We start from the raw sequence: 25,047 nt of genomic DNA on the forward strand, positions 1-25,047 counted from the left end.
CTTCCCAAGGCTCTTTTATATTCATTTCTCAGCTCCAGTGACATCTCCAGAGAGCCCTTTTTTGACCATCCTTTGTAAAATAGGCCCTCACTCTAGCTCACTATCCCATTTTACTGGCCTCATAATGTATTTACTCTGGCCGAAATGTTGTTTTTCAGAGTTGCTAGTAAGCGTCAGACTTTGTTCAAATATTTGTTTAGCATCTCTTGCCATCACTGGAATAGGAAATAAAATCAGTCTCTTCTTGGAACTCACAGTCTAGTGGGGAACACTGAGCGTTACAAAATTATATATTCTGGAGAAAATGCGCCTGTGCACAGGGTGCTGTGAAAGCTGGGATGGGGATGCCTGTCTCTGTCCGGCATGGTCAGTGAGTTTCCAGAGTGGGTGGTGCAGCTGAGCTGTCCTTGAAAGATTGTCTTAAGCAGATAAAACCTAACTAACTGGTTGTGTTCATTCAGCACAGATTTATTAAACGCTATTTTTAGTGTCCTGACTCTTCTATACTTTTTCCATTCATTCTGAGGTATTCAAGGAGTACTAGGTGCTGTACCAAATAACAGGGAAGAGCAGTGAACAAGAGACAGTCGTGCTATCAGGAAGCTTGCATTGTATTGAGAGAGGGAGAGAAGAAGTGGAGAGGGTGAGGGAGAAGAGGGAATAAAGATGTGAACCCCATATTTACACAGTGAGAGGTGCATTGAAGGAAGTAAACATGTCAAAATAAGAGAGGCCAACTTAAAGTAGCTAAGGAGAACCACTCTGGTTGTGTCTTTTGAGCTGAGAGCTGAGGAATAAAAATGAACCAGCCGTGGAGAGCTGGGGAAAGACTAGTAGAGGCACACTGCCGAGATCTGGAGGTGGGAACTGGTTCAGAACAAAGAGGTTGCTGTGGCTGGCACAGAGCAAGAGTGATATGAGTTTGGAAAGCAAGTCAGGAGCCAGATCATGCAAGGCTTAGTTGGATAAAGGGAAGAATTTGGGTATTATTCCAAGGGCAATGGAAAGCCATCAAAGAATTTTAATCATGGGAATGATGTGATCTGATGTACATATTTTTTCCTAGCCTCTCTTTTATTTATTTATTTTTAAATTTTAATTAGTTTTAAGTATAGAGTACATTGGTTAGACATCTATATAGTTAGTAAAATGATCCCCCGAATTGCTCCCTCCCTTCTCTGACCCTCCCCCTAGCCGATGTATTAATACTAACTGCATTCCCTCTGCCTTGCTGCCCATCCGCGTGACCAACTATCAACTACTAATTTGTGCTTTAACCCTTCACCCCATTCTCCTAGCTCCCCAAACCTCCCTTCCCTCTGTCCGTTGCCAGATTGTCTACTATATTTGTGAGTCTGTTTTTGATTAATTCTTTTCCTTAAATTCCGCATATAAGTGAAATCATATAATGTTTATCTTTGTGTGATTTAAATACCTTCTAGGTCCATCAAAGCAATGTCTTTTTCCATCCCCTTGTTTTTCATATGCAAGGATCTTGTTTTCTTATCCTTTCAGCCACTCTATCTTTTGGTTGGAGCACTTACTTCTTTTCCATTTCGGGTACTTATTGATAGGAATGTAGTTGTTACCATTCTTTATTCCTGTTTTTGATACATGTTTTTTCTTCTTAAAGAAGTCCCTCCAACATTTCCTGTAATACTGGCTTGGTGGTGATAAATTCCTTTAGCTTATTTTTGTCTGGGAAGCTCTTTATCTGTCTTTCAGCTCTAAATGAGAGCTTTGCTGGATAAATTATTCTTGATTGTAGATCCTGGGTTTTCATCCTGTTGAATATTTTGTGCCAAGGCCTTCTGTCCTGCATAATTTCTTTTGAGAAATCAGCTGCCAGTCTTTTGGGTGTTCCCTTATAAGTAATTATTTCATTTTCTCTTGCTGCTTTTAATATTCTTTCTTTGTATTTAACCTTTGGCATTTTAATTATGATGTATCTTGGTGTAGGGCTCTTTGGATCTCTGATTTTTGGAATTCTCTGAGCTTCCTGGGGTTTTATCTCCATTTCCTTCACCAAGTTAGGGAAGTTTCCATCAGTATTTCTTCAAACAGCTGTTCAACATCTTGATTTTATTCTGTTACACCGATCAGACAAATATTTGGAGCCTTAATAGTGTCCCATATCCTCCTTATTTTTATAATCTTGGCATCTTTTTTCTTGCCATTCTAATTGTCCTGATTGGCTTTCCTGTTCTCTAGATAGGGCATTTGATCTACTTCTTTATTCACTTTGTTTATTCCATTTAATATACTTCTCATCTCAGATAATGTGTTCTCCATTTCAGACTGGTTCCCTTTTATAATTTCCATTTTTATGTTTTATCTCTTTGTTGAAGTTCACTGAATTTATCTACACTTCCCAAAAGTTCACTGATCTAAGTCTCCCGGTCTTATTAGTGTGGATTTGTGAAGTAGGTGTCCAGTGGCACAGTCCTGAGAGGGGTTCAGCTGCAGGCCAAATTTAGCCCAAGCTTCTGCCCCTCCGGGGCCACCTGTTAAGATTCAGCAAGCAATCCACAGATGCTGTGCTTATAGTTGCCTCAAAAGGCTACACCAGAAACCGAGGCCAGCTGCCTTCACTAGTGTGAGTCTCAGCAAGTGGCATCTGAGTTGCTGAGGATACACCTGGATGTGGCTTGAGTGAGGCCCGAGGTGGAATAGGCAGGGTTTCAGGGAACCCTCTGGGCAGAGCGACTTCTGTTATTCAGTTTGATGATGTCATGGCTATGGCGGTGCTGTGTCTGGCGCACTGTGAGTAGGGAGGGCTCAACATGGAACAATGGATACCGCCGGCACTTCTGTACAGAGTGAGTCTTACCTCGGCCCTCACTCCGACAACGTCTCCCTGTAAATCCCTGGTGCCCCCTGTGCGCAGCTGAATCAGTACTGGTGCTCAGAGCGAGCAGGTCCGTCACCGCAAAAATCCACTCGCAGACGTGGCCCCTTTAAGAGACTTCTGCTACTGCCGCAGCCTCTGCCTCACTTAACCGCTCAGGACGGGCAGCCCCGCATCCTAGCCCCGACCTACCTTCTGCCATTGCAGGGTGATTTCTTGGATTTCTCCCTAGATGAATGGCTTGTTCATCTAGATCCCAGGCAATTTTTCCTTGCTGCTGCTCTTTGTTTCCGTCACAACTTTGATTTGGTCGCTGAGGGATGAACAGAGCCTCTATCATCTACGCCATTTTTTTCTCCTCTGATTTACATTTTTAAAACTGGATGGACTATGGAAGGGTAGTTGGGAAGCAGGAAGCAAGATAGAAGCCTATTATAGTAGCAAGTGATGGTGGCTGGGACTAGGTGGCAGTAGTGAAGATGAAGCAAAGTGGAAGAATTTAGGTATATTTTAGACAGAGTGTTGACAGTATCTGTAATAGAGTATCTGGGTTTTAAGGAAAGATGAAGGGTGAGTCCTAAGATTTTGGCTTGCGTACCTAGGTAAATTGCGATGCGATATCCTGAGGTGGGACATACTAGGAAGAAACTAGTTTCCTGGAGGTGGAAATTGACAGCCATGATTTTTTTAAAATTAAGTTTATTGGGGTAACATTGGTTAATACAATTAAAGAGCCATGATTTGGACATTAAATTGAGACTATCAAGTCAGCACGTGGATAGATGAGTCTGGAGGTCAATTGAGAGATCAAGGCTGGAGATAGAAATTTGGAAGTCATCAGGACATAAATGGTGTTTAAAGCCATGGGACTAGATATAATTAAGGAGAACATGGATGGACCTCGAGATAATCATGCTAAGCGAAATAAGCCAGACAGAAAAAGGTGAAAATCACATGATATCATTTATATGTGGGATATAAACCTAAAAGCAACAAACGAACAGGACAGAGACTCATGGACATGGACAATAGACTAGTGGTTACCAGTGGGGAGGTGGGAGGTAGATGGGGTAAAAGGGGTCAAATATGTGGTGACAGAAAGAAATCTAACTATGGGAGGTGAACACACAATGTAAATATATATATATGTATGCCTTACTGTTATTAAAATGTTCAGCTGAAACTTACAGGATTTTGTTAACCGATGTCACCATAAAAAAAAAAAATTAAAAAAAAATAAGGAGACAGTGAAGTTGGAAAAATTAAAAGGGGCCTGGAACAAAAAGCCCTTGGGACATTCCATCACTTAGAGGTTGAGAGGGGGAGGATGAGACAGCAAAGGGGACAGAAAAATAACTAGTGAGGTAGGAAGGGAACCTCAGGATTGTGTTAAAATGGAAGCCAAGAAAAGGGAGCATTTGTGTAGTGGTTTACACATATTACCTCATTTCATTCTTACCACGACCCATGGCGGATATTTGAGAAAACCAAGGTAAAGGAAGTCTAAATACTTGCTCAAGAATACTCCGCTAAGTGAGCCCTGGCTCTTAACTATGGTGCATATTTCCCGAAAAGTGAGTCTAATGTTGCTGAAAGGGTGAGATGATTACAGTGTGTGTATATTGGATGTTACTACGCAGACATTGTTGATCTTGCTCAGAGCCAACAATAGTGTGGATAAAATCTAGATTGGAGAGGCTTGAACAGTTAACAGGAGGTGAGAACAAGGAAACAGAAATTATCAATAGCTGTTGGGAAACTTCTGTTACACAAGGGAGCTAAGAAATGAGGTGAAAGCTTAGTGGGACTATAGGGTAAGGGAAATTTGTTTTTTAGGTTTTTTTTGTATAACCTTATGGAATGATCCAGAAGTAAAGATGAATGATGTAGGAGAGAGGGAAGGGATAACTGAACATGTGGCATCTTTGAAAAGGCAACTGGAGATGGGATCCAGGGCAAAGTGGAATGACCAAAGAATGTCCAGAAACTTTAAAGAAGAGTAGAAGTGGCTTAAAAGGCTTTTTGATGGCAAGGAACATCCCATTCCAAATTAGCCACGTAGCAAGGAGCATTTTTGAAGATACACGATAGGCTCTTGGACATCCAAGGAGAGAAAATAGCTGGTGTTGCTGAAACTCTGACTAGAAAAACACTAACCAGTCTCTTGTTTTGTCTCTTGTAGTGTACCATGGTCATTTTTCTTCTTTTAGCTGAGTATTCATATTCAGGAATATGAAAAGGAATCTTCATATTCCTTTTCTTCTCTGTCTTTGCTGTAACCTCTGCTTTTATGTGGCATTGGCTGGCCATGCTGCTGGTTGGCTCTAGCCCCCTTGTGACCTTTCAGTTCAAGTGCCCATCAGTATCCATTTGGCCTAGTCTCTCAGGGTGCCAGCATGGGTCAAAGTCGATTCCATTCTTGGCCCTGTAAGCTCTGGCTTGGGAGAAAGATGGGTCACTTTAGGCTGTCCCTTGCAGACCCTTTAGGGAAAGGAGTGTAGTTGGAGAGCAATGACTGGCATGTTTACTACAAGTAAGAACTTTTAACTGATATGTTACAATCCTTAGTGATAAGTAGGTTATATAAGCAGCAGCCCAAATTACATGACATGCGAGGGTGCACTTGTTTTTGCACAGCTCATACCGAGAGGTATCTCCATTAACTAGATGTACCTGGGCCTACTGAGCAGAGGTGTGCTGGCCTGGGCCAGTATGTACACTGCCACTTTGATGGACATGTGAAGCTCAGGGGAATAAACACAAACCTTGCTAATCCAGTGACACAGCTCTTTTCAGAGGTACAAATACAGAGATGGCAGATAAATTTTACTTCAAGGTCTGCACAAACAGGTTAATCTGATAGTAACAAGTAACGTTGATGATGTCTATTATGTTTACATTGATGTTCACTGTACCACACCAAGTAATCTTTCTCCTCTGAACCTGTTGTGGGATGCTCGAACAGAGAGACGGGACACCAAGACTATAAGCAGAAAGCAGCGTTTATCGATGCCGGCACCGGCTCAGCATTTTCTTATCCAGACTGAGCCCCGATTGTAACACAAAGGGCAGTGTTATACAGTCTTGTCATTCCTACACAGCTACAGATAAAAGCAAGAACATTGATTGGTTGACAAACTGTGAGAAGACTGTTGTTAGCTGGAGAGTCCTTGGAAGGGAGTGGGGGCAGTCAGGAACGAACTTGTTCCAGCAGGAAATGGCAGGGCAGGGTTAGGCTGCCACATTCCCCACTTTGATGCTCGGACCCAGGATTGGGTCAGAGAGCATCATCTCCTTCTAATTTTTGGTTTAAAGCCTGTATCTCCATAGCATGAGGACTTTTGTTGCAGTTTTTGTTTCTACTATAGCCTCTGTGAAGGAGGTGGTTGACCAGATAAAAAGAGGCAATAGGCTTGGGAGGAGGGAGGTCCTGAGGAAGAGTACTATCCCAACTAAGGTATTAAAGCTACCAAAAGTGGAGAACCAGCCTCCAAAGAGGTTACTAGGGTCCCATTTTTTCCAACTTTGGACGGGCACGTGAGCTATTTTCCTAATATCAGTAGCTATGACAGTCATAGCTTTGCCATTGTCATCTATTTTGAGGCAACAATCAGTCTGGTTAAACTTTCCACACATTTCTCCTTCTTTTGCTAATAGATAATCTAGATAATCTAAGGCTAAGCGGTTTTGGTAGAAAGCTGACTACATCTGGGATTGTTGCCTGGCTAGAAGCTCTAAGGCAGTAGCATTCTCACTGGTTACGATCCAAGAACTGCTTGTAATCTGTCAATCCACTTTATATATATAGGGGTCCGATAACCCCAGCTCCCACCTTGGGCCCAAGTTGTGGGGCCATAGTACTGGATAATATGGTGAGGGTGCCTTGGGGCTGACCTGATTCTTAATAGTGCCATGGGGAGGACTTCGTCCCAATGTAGATGTGTCTCCTGACATAGTTTTCTTAACTGAGTCTTAAGGGTCCTGTTCACGCATTCCACCTGTCCCGAACTCTGTGGTTGATAGGTGGTATGCAATTTCCATTTAAATTTAAATTCTTGGCTAGTAGCTGCACTATTTCTGCTACAAAGGCTGGCCCATTATCTGAGCCAGTGGTGACTGGTAGGCCAAATCGTGGAACAATTTCTCAGAGGAGCAGTCTGGGGCCATCTCAGTCCAGGTGGGGTAAGACTTTATCCAACCGGAATAGGTGCAAACAAAGACCAAGAGATACTTGAGGCCCTATGATCAAGGCATTTCAGTGAAATCTACTTTGAGTTCCTCAAAGGGGGTGCCACTGACACTTTGGACCCACGGTGGGGCACACGGCCCTTGCCTGGGGTTGTTGCAGGCACAGGCTTCGCACCATTCACACAGGGCTTGGAAGATGCTAGAGATCTGGGAGACATAGAAGTACCAGCCCAGAGTGGTTTCTAGAGCAGTGCCACCAAGGTGAGTCCTTTGGTGAAAGTGTTTGACAAAAGCTGGGGCTAGGCTCCCAGGGACTGCAGTTCATCTGTCCTTGAACTTCCACCATCCACTGGAGAGGAGGCTCCCTCTTTAGTCTTAAACCAGGCTGCTTCTTGAGGAGAGTACTTGGGGTCCCATTCATCTAAGGGACTGGGAAACAGGGAAGCAGTTAGAGCTGTAGTGCTGGCCACAGAACCGCGGATAGGGGCTCAACTCTCACTTCGTAGCTGGGCCATGTCTCAGTTACACTCAGTCACACACCAAACACACTCCACCCTCCACCCTATGTACTTGAGAGGTCACAGTTTCCTCTAACAAATGTAATGGGGTGACCTTGGGAGTTGATCAGATTCCTCTTCTGTCCTCTAATGGACAGGCTGTACCTGGGACCCGGGTCCTTACCAGTCAGGTGGTGCTCCTGGGCTGATTCCTGTGCCTCTCCAGGTTCCGTTGTGGTCTTGGAGTCTGCTGAAAGAGTTGTCCTACCCTACAGACAACAGGTCTGCTGGCGCCAGGTGAAGTCTGCTTCTCACAGTGTCCCGGGGGCCAGACCCTGAAGGCAAGGGAGGTGAAAAACCGCTGTCTCTGGATCCTGGATGAGCCCTCAGAAATGTTGCGGGGTTCTCGAACAGAGACGGGACACCGAGGCTATAAGCGGGAAGCCGTGTTTATTGATGCCGGCACTGGCTCAGCGGATTCTTATCCAAAGGCCGAGCCCCGATTGTAACATAACAGGCAGTTTTATACAGTCTTGTCATGCCTACACAGCTACAGATATAAGGAAGAACACTGACTGGTTGACAAGCTATGAGAAAACTGATGTTAGCTGGAGAGTCCTTGGGGGTTGAGGGCAGTCAGGAACGAACTTGTTCCAGCAGGAAATGGCCTGGCAGGGTCAGGCTGCCACAGACCCTGAGGATGGCTTGTTTTTATGCCTCTCTTATAGTTCTTAATAAATTCTGACTTAGGAATGTGTACAGATAACTTTAACATTTCTCCCTTATAAAATTATAATACTGCTTGAATACAGGGACCATATTGTACAGATCTCACATTCCCCAAAGTGCATTCTATAAGGTAAGTGATCTTAATATGTCTGAGAAAGTGAAAGATCAAACAGTATTGTGTTATCTCTCCCTCACAAAGATGGTGAAGGCATCTCTTCAGAGTAGGGGTTTCACTGAATATTCTGATGACATTTTGAATCAAATCAGGACTAAAGTTATTTCTTATAGCAGAGTTGTTTTTATGAACTTTCTACATAAAAGTGACTTTTTCTATCTATTAACTTTGGAAAAAAGATTACCTTAAGTTAAATCCTGATTTTCCACTGCCTAGGAAAACATTGTCTTCAAGCTGCCATTTTCATGTATCTATTCTTATCTAAACACTTTATAAAAATAAATTTTGGGGGGATACCTTGTGGTTACTTTGGTTATCTTTGCTTATAACCACTACTTGTCAAATAATCTTTTTGTCTGTATTATAAATTAAAAGCTTTAGTTGATTATTTGCATTGAATCAAACAAAGCTTGTTTAACCTGTGAAAAGCTAAGTTCTTGGGTTAGTTTAGTTTTTAAATGTTTATAGGCTCTAACATATGTCTGGACATTATAACTATCAACAAGATTAGGTTCTAAATATAAGTTGTCATGTTTGAATATTTATTATGCTTTCTGATCTTAGAGGACAAAAAATTTATTGTTCTTTGTCTAGAAAATTGTCCAATTTCAGATTAATTAGGTCTCTGAACTATGATCTGCATTTTTAGAATTTGTTCTTATTGGCATTGTTCTTAAGAATAGTGTGCAAAGAATTGAGATGTAAGAGCAAGATATTTTTTTTTCTTCCTTACAAAAGAATTTATCTGATAATATAGACCATATTGGTATGAGGTGTGTTTGTCTGAAAGCAGAGACATTTGTTAGAAGTGGGTGGGGAGAAATAGCAAGTTTTATTTAAATATTTTTTTAAGGAATGAAATTATTTTCTTGTGGTACTCTAAAATTACTTAATTTAGAACCGAAAGATTTATGTTAAAACTGTTTTATGCTTTTACTTAAAAAAGGCTTAGACATTTTAAGATAAACCAGACGTTAAAACATACATTTCCAATGAACAGTTAATCAGAAAAGCATATTATATAGTAATATTTTTTTGATATATGCTAACTGTAGAACATTTGAAAATAGAAGTATAAAGAAGCAATCACCATAACCTCATCACTGAGAAGTATAAAATGATTTTGATTATTATTTTCTACATCATAACATTATATTTATATTACAGGAAATAAGTTATGTAAAACGAAGTTATGTATCAAAACCCACTTTGAATGTAAGTATAAATTTAAATTGTGCTTTAAAATTAAAGAATTTAAAGGAAATGTAGTCAGTAAAAGAAATGCATATTCTTATGATTTGTGCGTGAGGGTCAACTCATGGTGATGCAATAGTTAGGAATAGCTAATTATTGAAATATTAAGTTAAACTCCCAAATTATCACAAAAATATTTCAATCTAGCGCCCTGGATAATTTCTGCTTTTTCCCCTTGGTCTATTGCAAGACAGCCTTCTCTCAGAAACTGGGCAGGGTTTTTCCCTTAACTCTCAGGGACCCCTCATTATATTGTGTGGCACATTGCAGAGGCCACGTGGAAGATACTAGAAGGGACTAAACTAGGCCGGGTATTAGACAAGGACCATCACCTGATCACCTAGTGCTTTCTGAGGGAGTCCTCTCTGTTTCATACGGGTCCCTAAAATGATTTAGTAATAGCCTTCTACCAAAATCTAAGGGATGAATCTCTTATTTATGAGTTTAAAATGAGAATGTGGAAGGCAAATGTAAGGAGAGAATTGTTACAGTAGTGTGTCCGAATATTTGAGAGCCTTTTATCTACTTTTTAAATTTCATTTTAATCATTTAAGAAATTATGGCTCTGTCCTAGGTGTGGTGTGGCCACATCTAGCTTACAGATATTGATTCCTATTTCAGAGTTCCCTCCAGTAAGGAAGCCCTTTGGTTAGGGTTGTTTAGTATGCAGTTAACAAGGATAAAGTAATCCTTTAAATTTAACTGAGAAGAATTGAAACTTAAGCTTCTAGTTTCAAACCTCCTATGGAGAACTGGGGAGGATCTATGCCTACTTTAGAGCTGGTTTGTCTTAGGTTTTCTATTAGGTCTTAAATCATAATGTACCAGCATTGAACTGATTAGTTTTACTGTTGTTCAGATACTATTTTAATCTTTGATGAGTAGTCATCGTAAGTATTTCTTAGATAATGTCTATGAATTATGTTTATTTAATAAGCGATTTGGGTAAAATATTTAAACGTAATGTTTTTTTATCTTCTGTCTTACCAGGAAGTGGTAATAGTAAGTGCTATAAGAACACCCATTGGATCCTTTCTAGGCAGCCTTTCCTCCCTGCCAACCACTAAGCTTGGTTCCATTGCAATTCAGGGAGCCATTGAAAAGGCAGGTCAGTAGTTGCTTTGCTTTTTGTGTTAAGGGGGGCAGTGAATCAATGAAACAAATACTTATTTTGCACTTACTGTATACATCACACTTAGAAATGACTTGATGCCTGCAGTTCTGAATTCCCTTGTAAAGAAGTCCTTGTACTACAGAATTAGGAATAAAACTCAAAACCGACAAGAAAAAGAAACTGTTCCTACTATATGTCATGTACTGTATTAAGTAGTCACTAATTACTAAATTGAACAAAATATGGAAATGCTTTTGATTTTTTTTAAAAAAGGGATTCCAAAAGAAGAAGTGAAAGAAGCATACATGGGTAATGTTCTACAAGGAGGTGAAGGACAGGCGCCTACTAGGCAAGCAGTACTAGGTGCAGGTACTTGGAATACATTTTTGCTTATTTTATACTTAAAATATTTGATATGACAAAATGGAGGTCATTTCAGCTTAAATGAAATGTTAAATGCATAATGTAACATTTAAGAGACATATTGGCAGGAATATTGCAGATTATAGTTTAACATGCTTTATTAATTTTAATTCTACAGTTGTTTGATGAGTATCTTTGTTTTTCAAAAGTATGACTTATTTATATTGGTTTTAGGCTTACCAGTATCTATTCCATGTACCACTATAAACAAAGTGTGTGCCTCAGGAATGAAAGCCATTATGATGGCTTCTCAGAATCTTATGTGTGGACATCAGGTAAGAAGCACCTTCATTTCCATTTTATCATTAAAATACGCAGTGCTAAAAGACACCAAAAGCCTAAGCACATTTATGCTTTAAAAGTGATTCTCCTAAGTATAGTTGCTATGTTGTTTCAGACACTCAAGGAGTATCTGGATGTGCTAATTCCTTTGGAAGTAGAGGTCAAAACAATAGCTCAGTATCTTATGTTAAAACGTAGTTTTCAGCTAAGATGTTTTAGTGTTTGGATGACCCTTAAAGTCTTTCTCTGAGATTTTTGGTAATTTAAAACATCATGAATTTTGTATTCACCAGAGTAAGTGTTTCCATCATAAAAGAGAATAAGGTGCTGACCCTGGGAATCAAGTTGTTGATTAAGCCCAGAACTGATGACTAATTTATAGTTCCTACGTGGCCATGTTCAGCTGTTAAATTGTGCAGGCTTTCTGTTGGCCTGATTTAGATCTTGTCTTGACCTGAGATCAAGTAAGAGATAGCAACATATGCTGTGGTGTTAGGAGACTAGACCTAGACTCATAGAACTAAGAGTTTATGAGATCCAAGCCCTTTTTTCAATTGAGGGAAGTGCGGTTGAGACGACCACAAACACAAAGTTACAGGGTTGGAATTAGACAATAGGCATCTCTATCCCTGTCTAGTGCATTCCAGCCTATCAGGGCACAACACACCAGGGTAAAAACTGGCTGAGGTGTTTGCAAATTAGTTCTTAACTGGACAAGAACCACAATTATGTGTACCCTTGATGTTATTCCTCCTTTGCTTTGTTTCTAATTATCAGGCAAGCCAAAGAGAAAAAACAAGGATAGTGATAACTGAGCTAAGCATCAGAAACTTTATATTAAAGATTATATATGCACCATGCTAAAAACTGACATGGTATAGAAACATGTAAAATGACAAATGTCTTTTTTCTTCTTCTCCCTGTCTGAGTCTCTGACTTAATTCACTACTTGTGTAATCTGACACTTAAGAGCAGAGAAACTTTGGGCAAGTTGCTTAAACTGTGCCTCACTTAATGTCTTGGAGATCTTTCTGTATCAGCACCTAAGATAGTATTCTATTGAACTGAACAACTATGATATATTTTATGGGTCCTTATTGAAGGGACATCTAGACTGTCTCCAGTTCTTCACAATTTTAAATAATGCTGTAGCGAGTATCCCTATACGTGTATCTTTGTGTACTCAGATTACCTGAATCGCCTCCTAGTGGTTAAGAACACAAAGTCTAGAGCCAGATGAATTTCAAATCCTACTTCTGTCCCACATTAGCCGGGCACTTACTATGTGACAGTCATTGGAGACGAGTGAACAAAACATTAAAAAAATCTCATCATGTGCAAGTCTGCTGGAAAAATTCCTAAGAGAATTTCTGAGTCAGAAGCTTTAAAAATTTTGACATCTTCAAATACTTTCCATACAGATTATACCAGTTACACACTTTCCAAAGGTTGTGAGAGCTTGTTTGCCTACACGCAGTGTAACACCAACATGAGGTATTGCCAAAATTTGTGAAACCGTGGGTAAAAATGGTCATGAGATTGTTTAGATGTTTCAAAACTGTTTGAATGACAAGGTTTTGTCTCAGTTGATCTATTGTGGTTCTCTAGGAAATGTTATTTTTACTATATTAAAATACTTTCAGTATTTGATTCATTTCTGCATGTATACAATTATCTGACTTATAGGAATACTCGGCATGCCTTGTTTTGAATATTTATGATTTTGGAAAATGGTCGATTTTATATTGAAGAATAATTGGTACCTTATTTTCTGTCACTCATAGCTATTATCCCCAGAAAATATTCAGTATTTCAGGATAATTGAATAAAACTTACATAAGAATTGATCATTTACATTTCAAAATAGGCAAAATAATTAGGTTTCTTTTGTGTAGAACTTGTGTTTGTCTTTATTCCTAATTAATAGCTGTGAGAAAATAACATTAGCTTTAATTTTAATGTCTTATATTAAACCGTTTTTAACAAGCCCTTTAATGTAAATGAATTCCTTTTGTTGATTTGTAATAACAGGTTTCAATTGATTAATATTTATCAAGCTTCTACTATATATGCCAGGCACCAAAGACATGAAAAGAAATATGACAAGCTTTCGGGCCTCAGAGGAGCTTAGTTTACTGAAGAGATTCAACATATAAATATAGCCACAATACAGTGTAATGAAAGCAGTTTTCCACTTATTGCATAATGCTATCATTAGTATTACGTAGTAATTGGAAAACAAAAGAAGGAAGGGAAACTGTTCCAAGCGCTAGAAATAGGCAGTCAGGCAAAGCATGAAGTGGCTGTGTTTTGAATAGTTGTAAAGGAAATGTGGGTGTTTTTACATGTTGGTGTATGGGTCAAAAAGTGCCAGGATATATGTGAATGATCATGGTTTCTTTGAAGACCTTTAAACAGTTCTGTGTGACCTGAGGTGTAGGTCTAGGCATGAGACTGGAAAGAGACAAAACAGTCAGATCATAAAGGGCCTTGGTGATAACCATGCTGGAGTTGAGTGTGGATGACACCTGGGTGGAAGGAAAGGCTGCAGCATGTCAGATGATCAAGAAGAAAATTATTATTATTTTTTTTTAATTTATTTTTTTAGGTGAGGCAGCTGTTGGTTGACCTCACAGATTGCAAGGACCTTGTTAGCTTACAATCTCTTATTTTTTATTTTTTTTTATGCCGACAGCTTCTGGTCTTCCTAGGTGGTCTCCCATCCAAGTACTAACCAGGCCTGACCCTGCTTAGCTTCAGAGATGAGATGGGATTGAGCTTGTTCAGGGTAGCATGGCTATAGACTAAAGAGAAAATTATTATAGCTGTTGATGAAGATGATCTCAATCAAGGAAACAGTAGGATTCTGTGAAATGAGATTACTTCTAATCTTTTAGAGAAGACATTAAACTTTTAGCAGTTTGAATAGAAGTACTGGAAGACAGGAATTTCAGAAGATGGTCTTATATGAAAGATTCCTGGCATTCTTATTAATGTTGGATTCTAATCTTAATTATTACACATTTTAGACCATTTCCTTTCGTCAGGGTCAAGAGAGTTCTTCCTGTATTCACTGTGTAACAAATGTTTAATAAAGTCTGTGTAAAGTACTTGTTTGTTGTAGCTGTGTAATGGGTAAAATAGGTTTTTAACTACTATCTGAACTGACACCTGGTTTTCTGTGTTGCTGAGCAGGATGTGATGGTGGCAGGTGGGATGGAGAGCATGTCCAACACTCCCTATGTAATGAACAGAGGAGCAACACCGTATGGTGGGGTAAAGCTTGAAGATTCAATAGTAAAAGATGGGCTAACCGACGTCTACAATAAAATTCATATGGTAATTATTGCTTTTTAATGGAGAAATGCCATCTCTATACAATACTGCTTGATTTTAAAAATTATATGAATTTTAGAAATTGAACTGAAGGTCAGGCTCTGTAAACGTTGATTTTAGCCATGCATTTTAGACAAGTATTTTTCTATGCTCATTACATCAGCCTGGCTCAGTTGTTGAATGAACTGCCCCACACCAGAATAGGGTATATTCTGACTTCTAATAATGTGTTCTATAACTATTTAATTATTTGCCTTTGAAATAGCAACTTCTGGGCTAATTCAAGTATTTGAAGGTAAGACATGAATGAAAAGTTACCTAGAACAGAAAAGTATATTTTAAGAAACTAAATTTAACTGCTAATTTTATTTTATGCATAGGTAACAGATATAAGTGATGCAAAGTTAGTTTAAAAAAAATTCCAACTTTTATCAGGGCAACTGTGCTGAGAATACGGCAAAGAAGCTGAATATTGCACGAGATGAACAGGATACTTATGCTATTAACTCCTACACCAGAAGTAAATCAGCATGGGAAGCTGGAAAATTTGGAAATGAAGTTATTCCTGTCACAATTACAGTAAGAGGTAGAGGGACAATGTTCTAAAGTAGATTTTAATTTTTAGTATATTTTACATGTTGCTAAATTTTTTAAGTTTTAAACTAGTATACTTTTATCTTTGTTCACTTCCACTGAGGACAGACATTTCTGCTCTGGTTAAGGAAATGTTGCTACTTCAGAGTTAACATAGTTCAACCCAATTTAATGTAAGATTCCTACTCAATTGCAGATTACACTAAGCATATTATTTCTTAGAAATGTATTTATTAGAACTTTAAGTGACCGACAACAATTAGCTTAAGTGAAAAAGGGGATTTATTAGAAGAGTACTGGGTATACCTCCTAGAACTGAAGGATGTACGGTAGCACCCAGTCAGCTCTGGGAACTTCAGAGATTAGAACTGGGTATTCAGTACTGTTAGGCTATGCTCTCTTGGCTTCTCAGTGCTCCATGCTTTTGTGCTTTATTTGCTCAGCCTTCTCAAGTTGCTGCCTCCATCTCTAGGGTCACCCCTATAGGGTTCTCAGTCAAAGAAGAAAGAGACCTCCTCACCAACTCCTCTAGAATAAATCCACAGTAAAGACTCATTAACTTGGTTTAGGTTATATATCCACTCTAGAAATGATTATTGTGCTCGGAATGATGGGGTACTAGAGTTTATCCAGCCTAGGTCAGATATCTGCGGTCGCAAGAATGGGATCTGTGATCACAGAAGGCGGTGGAGAGAAGAGAATGGGATGTGGCTGAAATAGATTTAAATTGTGTTAAGCTACTTAAAAATCTCTTTAAGACACTAACAGATTATAGATGGTAGATTCTAGATTAGAATTTACCTGGTATGGTTTAATGTATGTAGGCACACAAGGGAGGCACAGACGACGAAGCACCTTGTACAAGTTTCTTAATGAATAACTGTTGTTTTGAATGGCGGTTACTTAAAAGATTTTTGTTTTAGGCAAACCAGATGTAGTGGTGAAAGAAGATGAAGAATATAAACGTGTTGATTTCACTAAAGTTCCAAAACTGAAGACAGTATTCCAAAAAGAAAACGGTTAGTATTAAAAGCATAAGAAAAAAATGGAGTCAGTATTATATCTAGTCTTGGAACTGCCTAAGGATTTTAAAAAATTCGAGAAAACATCTAGATCTGTGGCTCCCAACCTTTTTGGCACCAGGTACTGGTGCCCTTATAAGAATCTAATGCCTGATGATCTGAGGTGGAGCTGAGGCAGTGATGCTAGCGCTGGGGAACAGCTGCAAATACAGATGAAGCTTCACTCGCTTGCCCACCACTCACCTCCTGCAGTGTGGCCCAGTTCTGAACAGGCCATGGACTGGTACTGACGTTTGGCACAGGGGTTGGGGACCCCTAATCTATAGATGGTATTTAATGTTTTCAGTATATCAGGCTCAAGTGAAATTAACAAATGATATTTATCCAAAGTATATTTAAAATTGCCTAACAATAGTTTTGGAAGAGATTACGGAATGACTATAGAATTCAGTTTTCCATATGCCATTCATCTTGAAAATTTATTGTGATAAAAAAGTCAAGTTTATATAGTCATTAAATATCTGTAAACTTCTTGAGGTCTGAGATGACCACTGTAGTTCACTGTTGTATCTCCAGTGCCTGGCATGTAGTAGGTCCTGAAATAATTGTTGAATGTTAGTATAAATGGGATTCAATGTTAATGGTTTTGAGATCCATTGAGAAAAAACAGGCTTTTAAAATTGGCTGTATACAGTTGTGATAAAACTGAAAAAATTTCCCCTTTCCTGACTGAATTTCTCAAAACCAAGTATAGGAACACATCAGTTTTTTTAAAAAGCATGCAAAAGTACACTTACATTTTGGCAGCAGTCTAGTATAGGGTCTTCATTGATATTTTTAAAAAATAGCTTGACAATTTACATATCATAAAATTCTCCTGTTTGAAATGTACAGTTCAGTGATTTTTTAGTCATTTTTTAGACATTTAACTTCAAGTGATTGTAGAGAAGAAATATCTGATTTCACATTGACTTGAAAAATATGAGTGTCTGCTTTATGGTAGATAAGCAGAGACTCTGGGGAAAAAAATATGAACTGGTACTTATCTGTGAAGAATTATAAACCAGCACTTACCCACTGCTATCATGAAACTGTTACCAAAAATTAACACCAACAGGCATTCTTCCATTAATTGTTATCATTAGCTATGTGTGTTCCCTGAAGGCAGGAGTTGTCTCCATCATATTTGTTAATTATCCATGCATTTAACAACTAAGCAGTACTCTGTAGGAATTTGTTAAATTGAACCAAATGAATTCAGTGTGAATGTTTTGACTTCATGCTCGTTGATGCTTTCAGGTACAGTAACAGCTGCCAATGCCAGCACACTGAATGATGGAGCAGCTGCTATGGTTCTGATGACTGCAGATGCAGCCAAGCGACTCAACGTTAAACCACTGGCAAGAATAGCAGGTAGAAGATGTTCTGAACTTGTTTATTCTTTAAGTTGTTCTTGACTTTCCTTGTCAGTAATACATAATATTGAAGTTGGCTGTTTCTAGCTAGCTATAGGTTGTACTTTGTGACAGAATTTAACTACTACATATTTTAATTGATAGAAGCTTCTTTAATATTTTTGTTATAATTTGCTTTATGTAAGATTAAGCTTTAAAAATCTTTTCCTATCCTCTATGAGTGGGAGAATATAGGGTACATGTTTTACCTTGGCACTATGGGGAAAAGTAGCCAGGTAGAATCCCATATACAGAAAAAGAATATGGGATTAGGAGTCTGGAATTATGAAATCTAGATGTATTGGCATTTATTATTAACTATGTTGCCTTGGCAGACCCTCAACCTCCTTAACCATATTTTTAGCTATAAAACCTGCCTTGCCTTCTTCATAAAGAGTTACATATTTTTGTTACTTTATAAAAACCTTATAACTTCATTTTATTCTTAGTTTTGATCATGGTTTCTTAATCTTAGCACTACTGATGTTTTACAACAAATAATTTTTTGTTGTGGGGGCTGCTCTATGTATTGTTAGGATATTTAGCAGCAACCTTGGCCTCTACCACTAGATACCACAATAAGTGTCATTCTGCCTGTTGCGACAATCAAAAATACTGATGTCCCTGGAGGCGAATTCTCCTTTCCTGTGAAAGTCAATGGCTTAGATTATTAAAGTGTAGAATTTTAGAAAAAGAACAAATATATTTACATATATTACATGGGTTAGGAAACCTGCACTTTTTGCATATTCTATATAACAGTTGTTAGATATAGCTTTGGGTGTTTATCAAAAAGATTTTAATGATTTCATTTTTTTAATAAAGCATTTGCTGATGCTGCTGTAGACCCTATTGATTTTCCAATTGCACCTGCATATGCTGTACCTAAGGTGAGAATATACTCCATCATGCCAACTTCTGGTTTGCATATACCAAAGGTTGCAGGTTTTAGATTTTAAGATCTTCCAAAGCACAGAGATAGCTTCAATTACTTGTAAGTCACATACTGGTATGGTAACCACAAAGTAGAAGGTTGGTATGGCAAAGGAAAAAAGGGAATGCTGAAGGTCCTGGTTCTAGAATTCAAAGAAAATACTACCAGAAGGAGAGGGTCTTCATTCCAGAAAAGGAACTGCTGGGAGCACACAGAAAGCACACTCCAAATTGTCAGTCTGTATCTCTGTGGAAATTGTTAAAGAATCACAGGAAAAGAGAGCCCCACGTAGGTTTAGGGGTTGAGGGAATCTCAGAAGACTAAAACAAATATTCTCTTTCAGAAGGAGGAGAGCCTCATCCAAGAAAGTGAACTTTAGAGAGTAGCACCAAGGTTTAAAAAAAAAAAAAAAGGCAGAAATCAGTGGAGATTAAGGATAGAGAAAATCAGAAACAGTGGGGAGTGACCAATCCAGAGGTGGCAGATCTCAGAAAGTGACATTATACAACGGAAAGTGAATGAATCACCCTGAAGAGCAAGGGTGATAAACAGTTCTGGATTCTGAAGGTAGAAGCCAGATTCTGAGAGTTAGAGAATAGCTACAGTTGGGTGCCATGTTTTGACTTGTGCTGTTGGGACAGAGGAAGATGTTTGAACTGTATAGCTTAGAAAGTTATCTGAGTTCACTGGCAGAATAGAGGAAGGGGGAAGAATAGTTTAATTTTATTGTTGCTCACAACAAAAAAACTTCTGAAGAAAAAGGGCACTGGCAATATTTAATGAAGATAATAGCATTAAGGATAATCATCACTAGCACCACAATACCTTCTTGCCTATGAGGAACTACCAAAATGAGATATTTTAAAAGACTTTAAAGAGATAAGATTAGATAATTTACAGTCAAGTTATATCTCTGAAAATCTGTGCCCCAAATACCCTCCAGCAACTTTTATAAAGCAGAAACTATAAGGGATGCAGTAAAAAACAAACATACTAACACTGGAGATTAACATACCCCTTTCATTTGAAAGATCAAGAACCTAAAACTAAGCAACATATAATCAGTAAAGTAGATCTTAATATGTGCCTCCAAATGGAAGGCACATATTAAGGTATCCATGGAATGTTCAGGAAAATCAAGTTTCTCTCGCTCCAAAATAGAAATAAGATAGTGCAAACAAAATCTTTTTATTACAATTCAGTAACATGAGAAATAAGAAAAGAAAAAGCCCATTCCTCCTTGATACTGAGAAACTCCCAATTTAAATATCTCTTGCATCAAAGGGCAAAACAAACTGAACTTTTGGTCAAGATGGTGGAGTAGATAATGATAACGGGATCGATCCAACAAGTGGCTATAACTCTTGTAAACATACACACCCAATATAGGAGGGGGCTTTAGCACCCCTTTGACATCAGTGGATAGATCATCCAGATAGGAAATTTAACATGGGAACAGTGGCCTTAAATTACATATTAGACTAGCTATACTTAATTGATAGTTTAAGGATATTTCACCCAAAAGCATCAGAAGAAGAATGCACTTCTCAAGTACACATGGAACATTTTCCAGGATAGACTACATGTTAGGCTACCAAACAAGTCAATAAATTTAAGAAGACTGAAATCATGTCAAACATTTCTGTTCACAAAGACATGAAACTAGAAATCAATTACAAGAAGAAAACTGAAACACATATAAACATGTGGGGGCAAAATAACATGCTATACTAAACAATAAATGGTTAACAATGAGATCAAAGAAATAAAAAGATACCTTCAGAAAAATGAAAACACAATGACCCAAAACCTATAGGACACAACCAAAGCAGTTCTGAGAGAGAAATTCATAGCAATGCAGCCTTACCTCAAGAAACAAGTCTCAGTGTAACTTTACACCTAAAGTAAATAGAAAAAGAACAAAGCCCAAAGCGAGTAAAGGAAAGAATAAAGATCACAGCAGAAATAAACTAGAGTCTAAAATACTACAAAAGATCAATGACACCAAGAGCTAGTTCTTTGAAAAGATAAACAAAATTGATAAACCTTTAACCAGACTCATCAAGATAAAAAGAGGACACAAATAGAATCAGAAATGAAAAAGAAGTAACAGCGCCACAGAAATACAAAGGATAATAAACTATGAATAATTATATACAAACAAATTGGACAATCTAGAAGAAATGGATAAATTCCTAGACACATACTGTCATTCAAGACTGAATCAAGAAGAAACAGAAGATCTAAACAGACCAATAACTATTAAAGAAATTGAATCAGTAATCAAAAAAACTACCAACAAACAAAAAGTACTGGACGAGATGACATCACAGGTAAAATTTACCAAATATTAAAAAGAATTAACATCTATTTTTCGCAAACTATTCCAAAAAACCTGAAGAGGAGTGAAGGCTTCTGAGCTTTTACGAGGCTAGCATCATGTGGATTCCAAACCAGACATTATGACAACAAAAAATTATAAGCCAGTATCTCTGATGAGCAAAAGATACAAAACCCCTCAACAAAATATTAGCAAACCAAGTTCAGCAATACACTGAAAAGATCATACCCCATGATTAAGTGGGATTTATTTCTGAGATGCAAGGTTGGCTTGGTACCTGCAAATCAATTGTGATACACCACATAAACAAAATGAAGGATAAAAATCATGTGATCATATCAATAGACGCAGAAAAAGCATTTGACAAAATCCAGCATCTATTTATGATAAAAACTCATCAAAGTAGGGATAGAGAGAACACACCTCAACATAATAAAGGCCATATATGACAAACCCACAGCTAACATACTCACTGGGGAAAAGATAAAAGCATTTTCCTTAAGATCAGGTACAAGACAAGAATGTCTACTTTTACCACTTTTATTCAACATAGTATTGGAAATCCTAGCCACAGTAATCAGAGAAGAAAAAGAAATAAAAGGCACCCAAATTGGAAAGGAAGAAGTAAAGCTGTCATTATTTGCAGATGACGATACTGTATAGAGAGAACCCTAAAGATTGCACCAAAAACCTATTAGAACTGATAAATTCAGTAAAGTAGCAGGATACAAAATTAATATTCAGAAATCAGTTGCATTTCTGTACACCAATAATTAACAGAGAAATTAAGAAAACAATCCATTAACAATTGCATTAAAAAACAAACAAAAAAAACCCAAAATAAATTTAACCAAGGAGGTAAAAGATGTATACTCGAAAAATTATGTCACTGAAGAAAGAAAATGAAGATATAAATAAATGAAAGCATATACCATGCTCATGGGATAGGAAGAATTAACATTTTGTTAAAATGTCCATACTACCCAAAGCAATCTAGAGATTCAGTGTAATCACTATCAAAATACAATGGCATTTTTCACATAACTAGAAAAAATCATCCTAAAACATATGGAACTTCAAAAGACCCTGAACAGCCAAAATAATCTTGAAAAAGAACAAAGTTGGAGATATTATGCTACCTGATATCAAACTATACTATAAGGCTATAGTAATCAAAATAGCATGGGACTGGCATAAAAACAGAGACATGTAAGAAAATGACACTAGACCACTTCCTTATACCACATACAAGAATAACCTCAAAATGGGTTAAAGATTTAAATGTAAGACCTAAAACTTCTACTAAAAAACAGGCAGTAAATTCTTTGACATCATTCTTAGGAAATCTTTTTGGATATATCTTTGTGAAGGAAAACAAATGAAAAAAATAAATGGAACTACATCAAACTAAAAAGTTTTACACAGTGAAAGAAACCATGAACAAAATGAAAAGACAACCTACTGAATGAGAGAAGACATTCACTAGTGATACATCCGTTAAGGCAGTGGTCCCCAACCTTTTTGGCACCAGGGACTGGTGCTCCTGTGAGAATCTAATGCCTGATGATCTGAGGTGGAGCTGAGGCAGTGATGCTAGCTAGCACTGGGGAGCAGCTGCAAAAACAGATGAAGCTTCGCTTGCTTGCCTGCCACTCACCTCCTGCTGTGCAGCCTGGTTCCTAACAGGCTGTGGACCAGAACCAGTCCCCGGCCCAAGTTTGGGGACCCCTGTATTAAGGGGTTAATATCCAAAACACATAAGGAACTCATACAATTTAACACCAGAAGAACGATCGATTCAGACATGGGCAAAGGACCTAAATAGACATTTCTCCAAAGAGGATATATAGGTGGCTAACAGATATATGAAAAGATGCTCAGTTATCACTAATCATCAGAGAAATGCAAATTAAAACCACAATGAGATACTACCTCCACCTAGTCAGAATAGCTGTTATCAATAAATTAAAAACAAGTGTTAGTAGGGATGTGGAGAAAAGGGAGCCCTTGTGCACTGCTAGTGGGATTATAAATTGTTGTAGCTACTATGGAAAACAGGTTCCTCAAAAAATTAAAAATAAAACTATTCTGTCATCTAGCCATTAAACTTCTGTGGGTTCATCTGAAGAAACCCAAAACACTAATTCGAATATATACACCCCTGTAGTCACTGTAGCACTATTTACAATAGCCAAGATATGGAAGCAACTTAGGTGTCTATCAGTAAGACAACTGGATAAAGAAGATGTGGCACATACATAGAATGGAATATTACTTGGCCATAAAAAATGAAAGCTTGCCATTTGCGACAACATGGATGGACCTGGAGGGTTTTATAAGTGTAATAAGTGAGACAGCGAAAGACAAAGACCATGTGATTTCACTTTAAATGAATAAACAAAACAAAAACAGACTCGGATACAGAGAACTGATGGTTGCCAGATGGGAGGGGGCTTGGGAGGCTGGTTGAAAAGGGATTAAGAAGTATAAATTGCCCGTTTTAAAAAGTCGCAGGGATGTTAAAGTACAGCATAGGGAATACAGTCGATAATGTTGTAATAACTATGCATTGTGTCAGGTGGGTACTAGACTTATAGGATGATCACTTTGTAAGTTAAATAAATGTCTAATTGCTATGTTGTACACCTGAAACTAATATAATATTGTGTCACCTATAATTGAAAAATATTACATATATTAAAATAGAAATACCGACCAAAATTGCAGAATTTCAAGAAAACAAAAGTTTTGAATGTTAATTATTTGAACATAATCTATATTTTTAACAATTTTAGGTTCTTAAAGATGCAGGATTGAAAAAAGAAGATATTACAATGTGGGAAGTAAATGAAGCCTTTAGTCTCGTTGTACTAGCAAACATTAAAATGCTGGAGATTGATCCTCAAAAAGTGAATATCCATGGAGGAGCTGTTTCTCTGGGACATCCAATTGGGTAGGTAAAATCATAAAGAAAATCTCTAAGTAGGTTAATGGCTGCTTTGTGTTTCTATGTAAGCTTAAACTGCTTCATGATAGTTACTATTACTCTGGGCTTGTTTTCCTTTCTACCTATCCTTCATAGGCAAACACCAACTGTGATAGAATCCAACACCGAACACAGAAATCTGTCACATTTGTTGTGTTGCTTGAAAACTAATATTGTTTTATGCTGAAGATTTAAGATTAAAGTCTATCCTTGGGCTTTTAAAAAAGCTATAACTATTTTTGAAACAAGTCTCCTAAGTTTAAGAAAAGTAGTGAAATTTAGCTAGAAATAATGGCTAATAAACTTTTCAGTAAGTTAATTTGGAATAGAAACATTTTTTGGTTACTCAGATTCTATAATTCATTAAACAACCCAAATGTTTTCTTAATCCTAGGATGTCTGGAGCCAGGATTGTCATTCATTTGGTTCATGCTTTGAAGCAAGGAGAATATGGTCTTGCCAGTATTTGCAATGGAGGAGGAGGTGCTTCTGCCATGCTGATCCAGAAGCTGTAAGACAACAACCTCTGTTGTCTAAGGAGACAATCCTATGTGGCTAGAAAGGCCTGCTGTAATCAGTGTGACTACCTTGGGTCAGCTTGTTCTCAAAATAACATTACGTTTTTAAATTATTTTCTATTTTAACTTTTTTTATAAGGGGAAAAGATCAAATCTCAAAACCTTTTGAAATTACAAATAAATTTTTTCTTCTACTTTAAATTTTTGTTAATCTTTAGAAGTTTAACATTTTTATAAGTTGTAATATTTGAAATACCAGTGTGCAAACTTAGTGACTTATAAGTAGCTAGAAACTTGTTTTAGAAAATAATTTTTTTGAGGATTATTAAAGATCAAGTGAGTGTCATCTATA

At 37.7% G+C, this 25,047-nt stretch overlaps 1 protein-coding gene, 1 long non-coding RNA gene and 1 pseudogene across 2 annotated transcripts in view; 1 reads left to right on the forward strand and 2 right to left on the reverse strand.

The window, feature by feature from the left end:
- Positions 1–25,047, forward strand: part of ACAT1 (acetyl-CoA acetyltransferase 1) — a 27,456-nt gene extending 2,409 nt beyond the window's left edge. Inside the window, exons 2-12 of the mRNA XM_006913428.3 lie at positions 9,605–9,652; positions 10,682–10,799; positions 11,079–11,174; positions 11,403–11,503; positions 14,706–14,849; positions 15,282–15,432; positions 16,364–16,459; positions 17,762–17,875; positions 18,742–18,806; positions 23,987–24,144; positions 24,572–25,047. Of these exons, the coding sequence (XP_006913490.1) occupies positions 9,605–9,652; positions 10,682–10,799; positions 11,079–11,174; positions 11,403–11,503; positions 14,706–14,849; positions 15,282–15,432; positions 16,364–16,459; positions 17,762–17,875; positions 18,742–18,806; positions 23,987–24,144; positions 24,572–24,692 (1,212 nt within the window). The 3' untranslated portion in view covers positions 24,693–25,047. The remainder of the gene's footprint in view (positions 1–9,604; positions 9,653–10,681; positions 10,800–11,078; positions 11,175–11,402; positions 11,504–14,705; positions 14,850–15,281; positions 15,433–16,363; positions 16,460–17,761; positions 17,876–18,741; positions 18,807–23,986; positions 24,145–24,571) is intronic.
- Positions 5,833–9,598, reverse strand: LOC107195791. Its single transcript, XR_001517048.2, has 2 exons — positions 7,718–9,598; positions 5,833–7,465 (listed from the first exon to the last, which is right to left on the reverse strand). It is a non-coding gene; the product is annotated as an uncharacterized LOC107195791 (long non-coding RNA).
- Positions 14,197–14,315, reverse strand: LOC112481074 (annotated as a pseudogene).

The sequence above is a fragment of the Pteropus alecto genome, unplaced genomic scaffold (assembly GCF_000325575.1).
Source record: "Pteropus alecto unplaced genomic scaffold, ASM32557v1 scaffold385, whole genome shotgun sequence".
Lineage (NCBI taxonomy): Eukaryota > Metazoa > Chordata > Mammalia > Chiroptera > Pteropodidae > Pteropus > Pteropus alecto.